This window comes from Harpegnathos saltator, unplaced genomic scaffold, assembly GCF_003227715.2.
Source record: "Harpegnathos saltator strain DR-91 unplaced genomic scaffold, Hsal_v8.6 scaffold518, whole genome shotgun sequence".
Classification (NCBI taxonomy): Eukaryota; Metazoa; Arthropoda; class Insecta; order Hymenoptera; family Formicidae; genus Harpegnathos; species Harpegnathos saltator.
Window position 1 is genome coordinate 148,136 of NW_020230336.1, and position 14,858 is coordinate 162,993.

At 48.4% G+C, this 14,858-nt stretch overlaps 2 protein-coding genes across 5 annotated transcripts in view; both read left to right on the forward strand.

Moving 5' to 3' along the window:
* The first annotated feature begins 1,125 nt into the window (after window positions 1-1,125).
* LOC105181382 (uncharacterized) lies at window positions 1,126-5,098 on the forward strand. Its single transcript, XM_011138122.3, has 2 exons — window positions 1,126-1,325; window positions 4,695-5,098. Exon 2 carries the CDS (start codon window positions 4,697-4,699, stop codon window positions 4,931-4,933), a length of 237 nt encoding a protein of 78 aa, XP_011136424.1. The 5' UTR covers window positions 1,126-1,325; window positions 4,695-4,696; the 3' UTR covers window positions 4,934-5,098.
* Window positions 5,099-8,928: 3,830 nt separating this feature from the next.
* The window catches only part of LOC105181381 (rap1 GTPase-activating protein 1), an 89,315-nt gene continuing 83,385 nt past the window's right edge, over window positions 8,929-14,858 (forward strand). Inside the window, exon 1 of one of the 4 annotated variants that reach the window (XM_025302882.1) lies at window positions 8,929-9,509. In XM_025302882.1, coding sequence (XP_025158667.1) covers window positions 9,235-9,509 — 275 coding nt within the window. In that variant the 5' untranslated portion in view covers window positions 8,929-9,234. Of the gene's footprint in view, window positions 9,510-14,567; window positions 14,688-14,858 lie in introns of those variants that run through there. The other 3 variants (XM_025302883.1, XM_011138120.3, XM_025302884.1) reach the window with 3 other exon arrangements.

The following is a 14,858-nucleotide window of genomic DNA, read 5'->3' on the forward strand; positions in this document are numbered from 1 at the left end:
GACGCCGTTGTCTAAGAACCCCATTAGGATTTCGACATTAGGATTTCAAATCTCGCGGCTATGACCGCCGAGTTCGATGCGATAATCACGCTTCGTGTGGCTTCCCGTATATTGGAAAAGGTCCAAGAACAAACGCTATCGATCGCTGATGGACCGGCATCTTCGTGTTTGCGCCGGCGATCATATGCTCGGCGCTTGATGAAGTGCGGTGTCGGATAATGAACATAAAAATCAGATAACCTTTGGCAGATGCTCAAGGTGCCGGTCAAAGTTTCGCCACCGGCGGCGGAACAACTGGGGACACGCTGGTGTGTCCAAGTCCGGACGGACTCACGTCGGAAACTTGGCGTACGGCGAGTGCAACTCGTGCACTCGGACGTCATGATTTGTACAGACTACAATCTGACAGTGCAAACAAGAAATACGGCCTGCTGGCAGTGCGGAAGCAAAAATACCAAGTGACGAGGAACGACGCGTCGGAGAGAGGAAGATACGTGTATCTTTGACGCGTCGCTCGATTCGCCAGAAAATTGCTTCTTCTGCCAGGCTGAGAATGCCTTCGAGTTTGTCGCATTCTGAGAGAAGCACGCAACGGATCGACAACGCCGCGGCGGGTTAACCCCCCGGGCAAAATGATGAAACGAAACAGACACAAAATTCGCAACGAATCTCAGAAATCGACGAGAACGCGCCTGTGCTTCTTCGCGTTGCGACCTTCGACTCCTCGTGGAGTCTCCGAATTCGTAATCAGTTCAGGGTCACGTTGGGTGAGCGAGGATAGAATTGGAGTTGGAATTTGAGTTGTGTCGCGAATTCGCCCAGAAGAGGCGTATCGTCCTCGCGGACATGTCAATGACAACGGTCGACGTTTTCCATGTGCGACGGATACCTTGGTTGCTGGTCTTTTTCGCACATCATCGAGGAACCGCGGTGGGTCGATGCAGCGCCGGCGCTGCACGACCACGAAGACAAGCACCCCACCACGTTCACCGTGCTGTCCGAACGATCGCGTCGACGTCGAGGTGCGACGATGAAGAGAGGCCTCTCCTCTCTCTCCTCTTTCCGCGACCTCTCCCTCCCCCTCTTCTCTCTCTCTCTCTCTCTCTCTCTCTCCCTCTCTCTCTCTCTCTCTCTCTCTCTCTTCCTCAGTTTCATCGGTAGTACTGATGCACCTAGTCGCCGTGTTCCGCAGAACGTTACGCGCCGCGCTCGGAACCACTGCGGAACACACCGCGTGTTCACATCAGCTAGAACTCTAACGAGTCATCGACGACAAGTTGAAACATCTTCGGACGGGCTCTAACGGTCGAACACGAGTCGATCAGGTGAGTGACGATTAGGCAGTCTGATTCGACTTGACAGGATCGCGTCCAATTCTGAAGGATCGAGGAACCGTTTGATTCTAGAACCCGGCGACACGTTTCGTGCGAACGTACAGACGTACGGTTTTTAGTGCGAACAAATGGAGAATAATACAACGGCCGACGTTATGCATGCGACACACCTCGAGGCCTCGAGTTCAGTTACGGTCTCTCGACACCCGAATATCTCCCCCGTATTTTTTCTCTCCTTATTTTTCTTCTATTTTCGAAACGTTTATCGAAACGTTTATGGTAACTTCATGGTAACGCTTCATGGTAACGAGCGCCTGTCATTGAGCCGGGCTACATTCAGCCCCGCGCTTGAGTTCTAGGCTTAACGACGGATCGATTCAACGTGGTTTTAACATTTAGCCCCGACGAGATCGGTCCGCGTTGAACGCCGCCGAAGCCATCGTAGCGGAGCATACTATTGCGTTTTTACTAAACTCGACACGTTCGCAGCGGTGGGTCGGATAAGATTTTAATTTTAATTTCTCGCTCTTAGGGTCCCTCCTCTCGTAACAACATTTGCCACATCCGTAAGCGACACGCGGCCAAAAGATATCGCAAAAATATGTATAACGATTTTTCTCGCACGTTACGAAACGGTGCTTGATCTTCCGAGCATCTTTCGTCTTCCGTCTTTTAGAGTTCGCTACAATTGTCGCGCATAGTACGTCCGGTAGTCGTATCGATTTAATCGATAATTTGCGCGGACTTGGGGTTCATTATCAACAAATTAACGTGATCATCGGCATTACACGCGGGAATATCGAGCCTGCACCACCGCAGAGTAATTGCGCGCCAACGAGGGTGGACGCGGTTCGAAAAGATTGGACTCTCCGAAGTGCGACCGTACTCCAGGAAAATCCTATGGTTATCCGAGTATGTAAATCCATCTTTTAGAAGTTCCGATTCGTCGACCGAGAGTGTCAGGTTTTCCAATTGTCGAAGTGTCAAGTGTCAAAGTTTTTATTGACATATCAAGAAGATCGAGAAAAACATGATTTCTTCTTCTTTCCGATTTATTCTTTCAAATGCGATCAAGCAAATATTATACAAAATTCCGTGTATGCGCGAAATTGAATCGATGCGATTTCGTCGAGTCGAAATTTCGACAACGCGGACAAGCGATGAACGCGTAAACGCGCGACGACAATTTTGCGTTGCTCACGTCGGCGATGTTTACACACTGTTCACCGATTTGTATGCCGTTTTTGCCAATGGCCCGTAACCTTCGCTCGTGCATCAAGTAGAGCCCATTCAGTGAAGTAGCGCGTGGAGGTCTAAGGACGGCCTCGAGCAACGGCCAAGATTTAGGGCACGGAATCTCTCGGCACGCGTGCTCGCACACGCACACGCACACGCACACGACAAATGCCACTTGCACATGTTCGCGATGATATCACTTCAACTTTGCGAAGGAGAGCAAATTGGCGCGTAATATCATGTACCTCATCCATCGTTGTTAGTACGTTTTTTCAAGAATAAGATATAGTTTTGATAGGAGCGAGATTAATTCTTCGCCTCTTTTACAAGACAGAAGCGAGAATCGCGAATTCAAAGTTGTGAATTTCGCGAAGTCTATTTTGAGGGGATACAAGAAAGCAAAAGATAGGCAAGGAAATGTGTCGCGATTATTGTTGTGCTATCAATGAAGGTGGGTGTCTGCGATTAAAATCCACGTTTCAAGTTACGTTTGAGCGCATGATTGCAGCTGCCGCTCGCGACCGTAAAAGATAAGTTACAGTGCGCGTGGAGAAATACGCGTTTACTCGCTCTCTATTAACAATGTGTGACATCATGATCACGTAATGCAGATTCTTACAAACTCGTTGGTATGGTTGCGCGTTATGAGTTGTGTTACGAAGGGAGGGAAAAGAGACAGCATAAACAGCATAAAGTCTTCGCGAAAAACGCGCGGGGATACAGACGAGCCCGCGTGTCCGCGAACGATTTCAAGCTGTTTCCATAAATAGCAGTTAAAGTTATTAAACAAGTCTGTGTGCCGATCGTACGTCGCGTCGTCGTTTCTAGAGTCGTTCCGACGACTTTGGAAAATCGCTTGAAGCTCGGATCGGATAATTCTAACGTTTGTCCATAGCAATTCTATCCTTATGAAACGGGAGAATTGCGCAGTCTTTCGTTCTGTAGTTTGGAAACTGTACGTCGCGAGCTCGAGAGTGGCACGGCCGCGTATACATACGTGATGTCAGCTCGCATCATCGGGCGAAAAGTAGGTCTAGGGAATCAGCTGGCCGAAAGTGGCGCGTGCGCCAGCCGTTGTCGAGACGCCCACCTAGCGATCGCGCTCCTGGAAACAGCGATTTCGTAACAGCGTAAACAGCCGCACGGAGGAAGCGATGTGTCGTCGAGTCGTTATATTTGTTTCGACATGCATGACATACTTGTTACAGTAGGTTCCGCGGAATAACGAGCGCGAGACGGCTTCGTAAAATGGAATACAATCCGATATTATGAGCTGCAGATTTTAAGATTTTATAGTATTTCTATTTTATAGTATAAATTTTTTAGTACAGATTTTAAGTAACTTCCGCTTTCTCTTCCTGGGATCATTTTTGCGTATATTTTTGCCTGACAACGGAGAGTTCCGAGATCATTTTTCTCTCGGATTTATACACGGATTTCCACGCTTCCAACTGGTGGGCCGACAAACTGTTTCGTAAGACCGATTATACTATTATTAAGCGTTCTTTACACCGTAATGCGCACGTAATGCAAAAGTAGCCATGACCGAGAATGCGCGCACGCGCGCGCGCGAGTGAGCGTTTAGCGTGGATAAACATAGCCAAGGTTGATACGATATTTACGTAAAAAACGCTTCGACCCACGACGAATCTTCTACAGTCGAGATCTACGAGAGGGAATATTCGAAGAGCGATTATGGAAAGATTTATATAGCCGGAATAACAACTGTCCGCGCACCAAAGTCATGCAACCGTGTGTACAAACATGTCGAGCTGATCATAAGCGGAAAAATGAGAAAGATAGAAATCTTGCACGTGTATCAGTTCTTCCTCGTGTATAATCGGATATATCGCAAAGATATCGTGTACCACCTTTCCACTTCCTTGCTTCCTGCTTCATAGAAAAAGCTCCGACAAATTAATGTCGCAGCAAGCTTCGGCTTCGCTGAAACGACACGCTCCCCCGTGGTTTCTTCTTGAGATAACGCGACACAACTACGATGGCTCCGGCTAGATAAGTCTTCCGGCTCGTTCTCCATCTCTCGCGGATGGAGTACCGAGAGAAAGAGAGATCGCATGTCCTTCCTCCGATACTCACTGTCGCTTCTCTTTCCGCGTATCGCAGACATGAAGTATTCACCGCAGCAACAGCAGCAGCAGCAGAAGCAGAGGAAGTCGGAGAGCGACGCTGCGTCCGTCGACGCAAACCTCAGCCGGATGTCACGACGCCCGTCGTCCTCCACGGAGCGCAAGAGCTCGTCGGCGTCGTCGACGCGGGCGGTCTGCCGCTCGCCGTCCACCGGAATGTTCGCCTGGATGCGCGTGTTTCGGCTCGCGTCAATGCTGCATCAGGTCGGCTGCTAAAGATTGCCGTCCGGGATGCCGCGAGACCACCGAGAATAAGAGAGTCGATAGAGTCGTATCTTAAAAAGAGTCACAGATTAATAATTAATATCGTACAACAGAGCGGTGACGCGCATCGCGCAGGCCGTGCGCCGCGCGCGATCTACGACTACATATACATACACACACACACACACATACACACACGTACGTATATATAAAAGAAACAAAATACATACACACACACACACACACACACATATGCACGCACACACACACCAATATATATACACATACTTGCACGGCCGAGTCGTTAACGTAGAGACGGCTGTCGTCGTCGTAGCTCGATCATAGTGCGTTAACGTGGTAATCACGTGTAGGCGAGTCGCGCGAGTCGCGATCGCCGCGTAGACGAGACGTTGAGAGAGATGTCGTAAAAGGAGAAAAAAGAAAAAAAAAAAGAAAAAACTCGGCTGCGCCGGGTCGCATCGCCGCCCTGGTGCATAAGTCGCGGTGTCGAAGACGTAGGAACGGTAGTAGGTTCGCGTTCACATGCGAACCGTTTACACGGATCATTTACCACATTTGCGTTGTTTCATTCTTTTGTCCGCGAATACATTTGCCCCCGTTTGCCCTTCCCCGCGCAAGCGTTGCTCGCGCTCTCCTTTATTGTCTTCCGTCTTCGGCTTTCAAGCAAAACCCCGTGGAATCTTACTATTCCCTACATATTCCCTATTATATTATATGTGGAATTCTCGATTCAGTTTATTCAGGATTCGAATGCACAATTGATCCAGCATTTGGACTAATATTTATTATTAGTCGCCTCTTTCCCTTCACTCACCTCGTTCTTACTTATCACCACCCCCAGGAAAGGTTTGGCGCGCGGACTCTGGCCGCACACGTAGCCGCACGCGAAGCGAAACACGCGCGCGCGCTTTCGCGAGTAACGTCGCGTGTATTTTTTATACACGCGCAATCCGATTATAATAGTGCCATAATGCAGGTCACATCACGTGCGAGTAGTTGCGTTGCGATTTGAATTATACAAGTCGCGACACGGTTGATGACGTGGGAAACAGTAACCGTCAATACTTTCATCGCCAGACGGCCGGAGGAGTGTTACAGACGACGACGCTACTCGCGAAGCATCGATACATACACGCGTGCACACACGTATACGTATACACGGAGGAGAGCGAAGCTGATTGGGAATGTTACTAATTGCAATCTTCCTAATGGGCTCTATGCCGGCTATATGCATTTGCGTGTCGCAAGTGTCGCAAAAAGTAAGACAGTCGTAGCGAACTGTTCTGTCGACTCGATCATACGGAGATCGTTCTTCTTTATTGCAGTGTGTTCCGGTAATGCCACTTTCTTGATGCAACGTGAGCGATATTGATCAGAATTCTACTCAAGAATACTCGCTCGTGTTGTGATAGAGCACGAGTTAACGCATGAACGAGCGCACGACTTTGTATATTCCGATTGGCAATATATCGAGCGTGTAATCGCGTTTATTCAACGCTATCGTTACCTCACGCGGCTTTTATGTTTAAGACAATCGACGGATGTCTTCTCTAATTAAAATTAATCAAGTGCATCCACAGAACTGCGAGAGCGAGAGTGCCGAATGAAGAGACCTCGGTCTAATAAACACAGAGGACACAACCAGCCCCGTTCTCTCCCGTGTATGACATCTACATAACTCAGTCATAATTAGTCGATCGAATGGATTGATCGAATGGATGATCCTTAATTAGCGCAATAAGCCTCGGAGTCGAAGGGGATTCGTTGGTTAGAGAGAGAGAGAGAGAGAGAGAGAGAGAGAGAGAGAGAGAGAGAGAGAGAGAGAGAGAGAGAGAGAGAGAGAGAGAGAGAGAAAGAGAGATATTTTCCTTCCATCGTGTCGAACGAAACGAGCTCGCGTCGACATCATCCGCACATAGATAGACATACACTCACATCTGCCATAGAGCGATGTGGCTCGTGTGTGTGCCATTGGAATACAACAAATATTACGTGACAGCATCGCAACATTCAGCTTGTTGTTTACCTTTCATTTCGAGATTCATAATCCTGCGCAATCTGCGTGATCCACTTTCTCTTTTAAGTTCCTTTCTTCTCTTCTTCCTTCCTTCGTCGCGGCCGTTGTACGATGTTTGATGATGATGTCAATACACCGCTGTGTGCACCGTGGATTCTATTTTTATATATAAAGATGAGAGAGAGAAAGGGGGAGAGAGAGAGAGAGAGAGAGAGAGAGAGAGAGAGAAAATGTGAATAAAATGCACCGTGTCTTATTCTTTCGAGGTATCGTGCTTTTTGTCACGAGCAGCAGGAAGAAAGTAAAGCAATAGCGAGACCCGGTTAACAAGGTGTGCGAGGAAGCCACGTGACTTCCCTCTTCGGGGAAGGGGTGTCCGCGATCGCCCGTATCCGATTACGTCCGATTTCACTTCCCGTTGATTGTCGTCACCACCAACGCCGAGCTCTATCAATGTTATATCTCGTTGATCGTTACATGAATATATTTTATGATTACGCAGATTCACTAATAAATTAAATATTTGCTTTAACTCGTGCCGACGCTGTTATATATTAATCGCCCCTGCCCACGCGCGACAAATTTCGGCGATTCGGGAATGGTACCTTGGAACGTTTCGTCGTAAAATGTAGAGCTGGTATGTTTTTAGCATTTTTAGCCACTCGCACTCTTCGTGCTCAGAGTGAAATGGATGTATAATGACGACTTCAAGCGGAAAGAAGAGTGAAAAGAAAAGAATATAAAAAAGTGCAAAAAGTGCAGCTGTGATGAACAAACCTGATTGCTAAATTTGTCCACGGTGTGATGTCTTTGGAAAACGAGACGAACCGTTCCATGTTTCTCATCATTTTTGTTCATTGGCGACTGCACTAAGAATGCAAATTCTTGAGCGAGACGTCGGCGGTAAATCTCGTGCGTTTATAATGATAAAAGATCGTTGGATACTCACTGAGATTGACTAAACGTCTTGTGAACGAGCCGCCATTGGAGCACTTGGTGAATCTGGATGCTCGGCCAATCGCTGATTAGTATCGCACGAACAGATCGATCTTCGAGAATCTCAAGCGCTGCGATATATCGCGAAACTATCAGCAATCAGTCACCAGAGGGACCACGGCGCGCGGCGGATTCGAGAGCTCCGTATTTTCGACGATTCCTGCCAGCCCAAGATGCGTCTCGCGCACGAATTATCGTCGCCGGTAGTGCCAGAAGTAAGTCTCGTGCGTTACGACAAAAGATCATTAAACAGTCACTAGAAGCAAATATTTCGCCAAACGAGCCATCGACCGCGTCGAGCGTAATCGTCGCGTAATGGCGGCTCGGAATTCAAACCGTTATGGCGTCAACCGTCCGAACAGATTCTCGCGCTCTAGATGCCGCGGGATCGGAAGTGCTGAGAGAAAGAGAGAGAGAGGGAGAGAGAGAGTAAGAATCGCGCGTTTTTCGGGAAATAAAGAAGCAGAGAATATGGCGAAGGTCGAACGGCTGAAAGTCAATATCTCGGAACACGAGTGGTCAAGAGCGAACCGAGAGTGAAAGCGACCGCGCGCACTCGTTGGGTCAACATGGCTTTGTATCGCCGAGTTCTACGCTTTCAACCTTGTCGAGGGAAAGTCGGTAAGTACCGATACAGTAGGTTAGAGATAACGCATGATAACGTGCGTCTACGACTTTCTCGCATATCTCGACGAATATCATATGTTTCGCATTCGTTCACTCATTAGCAAATATTAGCACCGAGTCGGTGCGACACGACACATTGCGCGCGACCTACCTTATCGGCAAAACCGTGCGATGAACTGCAACGATCGGGACGCCGGTGGGGGGCGGTAGTCGGCCGTCAAACCGTGTGTAACCAAAGACCCGGGAAGAGAAATGGAGAGAAAGAGCAAGAGAGAAGGAGGGACACAGCCTCTGCGCGGGCGCAGTATCTATCCGGCGATCCGGTATCGCGATCGCGCTTTTTCAGGTATCATACCGTGAGAAGAACGCGCGCGAGCTTCTCGCGTCGTGGGTCGCGCGTGTGGTTCTTTCTCCTGATATTCGCGCGCGCGCGGGCGCGCGCGCGCGCGCGCGAAATCGAACCAACGAAGACGAGCGCTCCGACGTCGTCGTCGTCGTCGTCGTCGTCCTCATCCTCGTCTTCGTCCTCGCTCCTTGCCGCGTGCTCCCACCCGTCATCCCGGTGAGAATTCCGCGGCACGTTAACAACATACTATACGTTGGTCGGTCAATGCGACTCATACCGTCGGTCCGACGATCGCGCCTATGAGACATGCGGCGACCCTTGACCCGCCATCTCTCCGAGGGTGGCGGCGGTGGCGGCGGCGGAGGTGGCGATGGTGCGGCAGACAGCGGCGGTGGTGGTGGTGCCGGTAGGCGACAACGTCTCGTCAAGGAGGGCGATGAGCGTGGCGTTCTGGGATACACCTGGGCCTGCCGCGATTACGGTCATCACCTGTCGTTTGGCGACCTCCTCAAGGCCCCGGCTCCCCTGGATTGTCGCGGCCGCACTGTTTCCTCGGAGCCTCGGAGCGTCACAATCCACAGGTAGGGTGCTTAACCCCGTTACCTTTCGTCCCTCTTTCCCGCCCTTTGCGTACATATTTCGCCGACTCTTTCCCTCCCCCCCTCTCTCTCTCTCTCTCTCTCTCCCTCTGTGTGATGTGTTTCGTTTACTGTTGAGAGATTATTAACACAGCGGTTTGTATTCCGCTATATATTCGGAATAATCAGATCGCGACATGTAAGCCCAGGTGTCTCGACCTGATATTGTCGATATATCGCTACCGGGGAGACCCGCGAGATCGCCATTGTGATTTATTAAACGTTTGTTGCGCTGGCTCGAGCCGAACGCTCGCGGCGTTACTGTTCATCCACAAAGGTCGAGTAAATATCTTTCACGCGAGTAGATTCATTCACTAGGATCAACATTGCTGGTAGATATTGTAATTACTATTACGACATTGCAAACTCTATTATTTAAAATTTTCCGATATGATGCTGCTGCATCAAGGATCCGTATATCGAGATTAGCGCCGTGCTCTCACTCTCTCTCTCTCTCCCTCTCTCTCTCTCTCTCTCCCTCTCTCCCCCCCCTCTCTCTCTCTCTCTCTCTCTCCCTCTTTCTCTCTCTCTCTCTCTTGTATTATGTAGTATGATATTATAAATAATCATTCTTGAACAATATTTTATTTGAGAGACGTAAAGAGGAGAGAACATATATGGAGAAAATATTTTTTTCACATTTCTTCCGTAGACTATACATTGTAAACACATCCAATAATAAACACACATACACACACACACACACACACACACGCGCGCGCGCATACACACGCATCGCAAATATATCCAAGCAAAATGAGAAATAGTCGACTGGACAAAAAGGTTGCGTCCATCATTTCAAAAATTTCCTCATCATCGATTTTCAATAAAGATTTATTCTATACTCACGCAAGTGTATATTTATCATTTTAATATTTCATATGTATGTTTATGTAATTCAATGTGACTTTATTGTACGTGACTATAACGTGATTCCTATCATTTTGTACACAAGTCAAACGCAGTCTTTCACGCGCGTCGAATTCTCGAATCGCGTACGTACATCACGCTCAACAAACTTCGTTAATATTTGCCTTACATAACGAAGGGGGAGGGATGGAGAGAGGACATCCTCATTCCCGACACTGGACCGACGATCGTCGATCGAGCGAGCGAGCGAGCGGAGATGATCGTTGAGTAATAAATTAGATTCGCTAGGTGCGGGAATTATGCTCGGATCTCGGGCTCGGGCTTTGGCTCGGGCTCGAGCTCGAGCTCGGCAAGCAGGGCGCATCATAGGGCGGAAGAACGGAAACGACCTTGAGAGGAGAGGAGGAGAGACGCGCGCGCGTTACCTCGGGATCGGGATGACCCCGCTATTTCGATTAGCGGGAGCTACTACGTTTGCCACCGGAACCACACGGGAACTAGGTCACCCGTTTTTAAAGGCTTTATCCTTCTCTATTCATCGCGAGATGAATGAGGCGCGTTATGTGTTAACTCGACGAATGGTAAACAAGTCGAGAAACGAGAGAAAGAGGAAAAAAATTCGCTGTCGACGAAATACTCTCGCACGTGACTCTCCCGTTTCTTGCTTAATTTATTTTTCTTGTATCTGGAAAGATACAGATCTTTTTCCGGGAGAAAGTGCAATATCGCGTGTTTGCGTAAAAGTGCAGTTCGTAATGTTAATCGTTTGAACTCGTATCATATCGAGCTCGACTTTGTGTTATATTTTTAACGGACCATTCGATCGTATATGAGGCACTTTGTGTACATAAATCCAAGAATCTGGGTAGAAAACTACCCAGAAAAGTGGGTAGACACACATACGCGCGCGCGAATTTCGAAAGAGTGAAAGGTTTCCAAGAATACATGTGTAAAATTGCAGAGGTATCCATAAAATATTGATGTTTGATCTCAATATCGTTCCGATAAGCTTACTATCGATAAATGGATTTCTGCCGCATTTGATTACCCCGTTAGCAGTAAGATTGAGTCGGCGTGATGTCATTACGCTTCGTAATATCCTGCGAGTTTGAAGAGAAAAAAGATGAGGGAAAACCCATCAAATTACAGAAATAGAAAAGGAAAAGAAAGATGCAGAATTAATTCGACGATACTTGGATATTATTCGCGCACTATTGTATGTATACGTATTAGATCTCAAACGACACATACGGAGAATATTAATTTCTATCCGGTAGATATATTTTCAATCTTTCTCACGCGAGCTGAGCTTCATCAGCGACCGCATGTTTCCCATCTCATCTCGTTTGCTGTGAAATTAGTATCGCTGCGAATCGACCGAAATGCAAAACCGTCCCCTCTTATCGGCATATTTCGAGGGAGACGGGGACACTTGCTCATTATTCGCTCGCACGGGATCTTTCCTCGTTTACGACGACGACGAGATTCCGGGGTCCGAATGCAAATTTGATGTATCGCCGGTGTCGCTCGCGCGGACCACGCGCATCGCTCTTGGACGAAGATTAATGGCCGGGCGTTAGGCGTGACAACGGCGCGGCCGCGGCGGTAGTGATGGTGGCGGGGGGTCGCGCAAAATAATTCCGCCAAATTTTGACGGACACAATGGGAACGAAATTGCTATACGAAAAAAAGCTCACGCGACATGCGTCGATAACTGGCTATTCTAGTCTCGACGCACGACGGTGTTCCGAGGGGATCTCCCTCATACGTCGAAAGCTTTGCTCCGAATTACAAATCTCGCGAGAAGATTATATCGCACGTGAGATAGAAAAATGAGGTTTTCGTTAGATCGTTATAAATGATAGAATCGAAAGAAAATGTTCAATACAGTCAATGAGATACTCGAGAATATAATAATTATCGCAAGGAGGTTTCGCTCATGTGTCGTTAAAAAAAGAGAGGAAGAAAATTATTTCATATATACGCGCGAGAAGCGCGAAAATTTAGCAAATCCCTCTTACATTTACGCGTCGTCTTGCACATTTCCAAATTACAGCTGCGTTATTAACATGGATAATTGCAATTATGATTTCATTATCATTAATGATTGCAATTAACTTATGAAACATATCCGTACGTTATCAATGCGATACAAATAATGGCGTATTTATGAGCGATCGTCACCCTTATCGACTATGCTGCTCACCCGGCATTATCTCACCCTACTCGTTAGACTTCCTGTTTCGTTACGGTACGCACGATGCGTGCGTAGAAAATGCGTGCCTGCATTCAAACAGCAATCTTATCAGACGCGAACCGGCTGGTATGACGGCGGTCGCACGCGCGCGCGCGCGCACTTTGCGGAAGGAAGGCAGGCGGACTTTCCACGGGCCCGAAATTTCCCGGAGGTTTTATCACGACCGCGACTTCCTCGAGAAATCTACCGCAAACAAATATTCTCTCATCGCTAGATGTATGCGCGCACTAGCCCACACATACAATTCGAAGCAATCTTCCGCGTCGGAAGCAAAACATAGCAAAATATACATTCGAATATCGTGAAATTTATTTTCGTTTGTTCCTGGATTCGGCGACCGATACTGTTTCCGTTGCAAGTCCTGACTACTCATCGGAATCCGAGAGATACGCGAGCAAACAGATAGAGATAGTGTCGCGATGCTGAGCGTACGTTGATAAAGTATATGCGACTGAACGCGCATCTGTATCTGTATCTGTCGAGGAATTTTTTGTGAGCAGTGTCTTTGCATCGCGCTACGTATAATCCAAAGATATTTCGCGCGATAATTGTGCATGATCGACCGATTTTTGTAGATATATTTTTTATCCCATTGGGTATACCTGGACATAAAAGTACGTGCGAATTTAACCGTCAGTTCACGTCACATACGAGAGCGCGCGATATGCGTTAAATGCGTCGAACGATTAAAAGTCATTTTTTTCTCTTATGTCCAATTGACAGTTCTAATGTCGCATGTCGCGTGATATTGGATCCTTCCGAAAAATTGCCCCGGGAAAATTGGCGCGATCGGTCGGGCGATCGCTGTGAAATCCATAATGCGGTCGACTGTCGTGCCTCGAGCAATCTTCCGCGGTCGAACAACGGGGCATACTATTAGTATATACGTTCGGTAACTGGTCTCGTGATTTTCCGTCGGTCCCCGAGTCGCTTCCCCGTGCTATTATCCCAGTCGAAAATGATCGGTCTTGCCGGCGTAATGGCGCAACGTAGAGGACGCCTCTAGACTTGGGGGGAGGTCCTTAACCTGAGCCTTTTTTTATCCAGGTTAACCCAATGTAACCCCGAACCACCTCCTAAGGCTGATCGTTCCCTTAACAAATAGAGATGCCACGATAAAGATCTCCCTCGACATTCTCGTCAAGGTGGTATCCCGAGAGAGAGAGAGAGAGAGAGAGAGAGAGAGAGAGAGAGAGAGAGAGAGAGAGTTGCCCTCAAACGTTCCCGATATCAATACCGTAGCATCAGTGTCTGGTGGATTTCGATCATTAACAATTGTCGAGAGTACACTCGACGCGTTGAAAAACGACGCCGATTGGCTCCTGAAAGAGCGCAAACATCTTATCGTGTACGAAGGACCATGGTGACTCTCTCTCTCTCTCTCTCTCTCTCTCTCTCTCTCTCTCTCTCTGTCTCTCTTTCGCTCCCTCTCCCTCTCCCCCCTGCCCCAGTCCTCCCTTCCTTTTCTCTTCAAGTGACTCGCGAGTCCTCCTCTCGACGAGGACCTCGCACGAGCGAGAGGAACGGAAGGCGGAGGTGGAGGACCCTGTGGTGGAATGAGCTAGCTCGTGAAGGAGGTGGTGCAGAGGCTGTGTTGCGGGTGGGAGCGAGTGCCACTGACGATGCAAGTACGGGCGGGCTCGTTAAACAGTTCTCTTCGGCGCTTCGATCCGCCGTCGCGTCGTATCCTCTTGTCTTTGGCGTTTGGCGATACGTCGATCATTGAGTCTCGGCACGCGAGGAACACGCGGAAAAGGAAAGTGTTCAGGGCGGTGCGCGCGTAGTATATCGGTTATATCGGTAGTTGAAGCGTAAGCACATTCGTGCGCATTTGGAAAACAAGAAACAAATCAAGTGCCGCGATAAAACTCGTATATCGCACGCGTATACGTGATACTGTGGCAGATCTCGTCGTAGTAACGGTCAATCGCAGTCGTGTGTGTCCCGTCGTTATATCGAGGATCAGTGGGAATAACGTGCGCGATGTGAGCCACGTGAGTAGCGGGAAACGATGACGAATGATCAGTTTGTCGTCGTTATCATCGTCGCGTTGAACGCGCAGCGCAGCGGTTTAACGGAGACGAAAGATCGAACGTGGGGCAACGGATCCACACGTGGGTCTTCGTCGCGATGAAGAACGACGGGAATCGTCGTCGCGCGTCACC

Excerpts from the sequence above, each read along its gene's own strand:
- LOC105181382 (XM_011138122.3), top strand. The coding sequence starts at position 4,697 with ATGAAGTATTCACCGCAGCAACAGCAGCAGCAGCAGAAGCAGAGGAAG.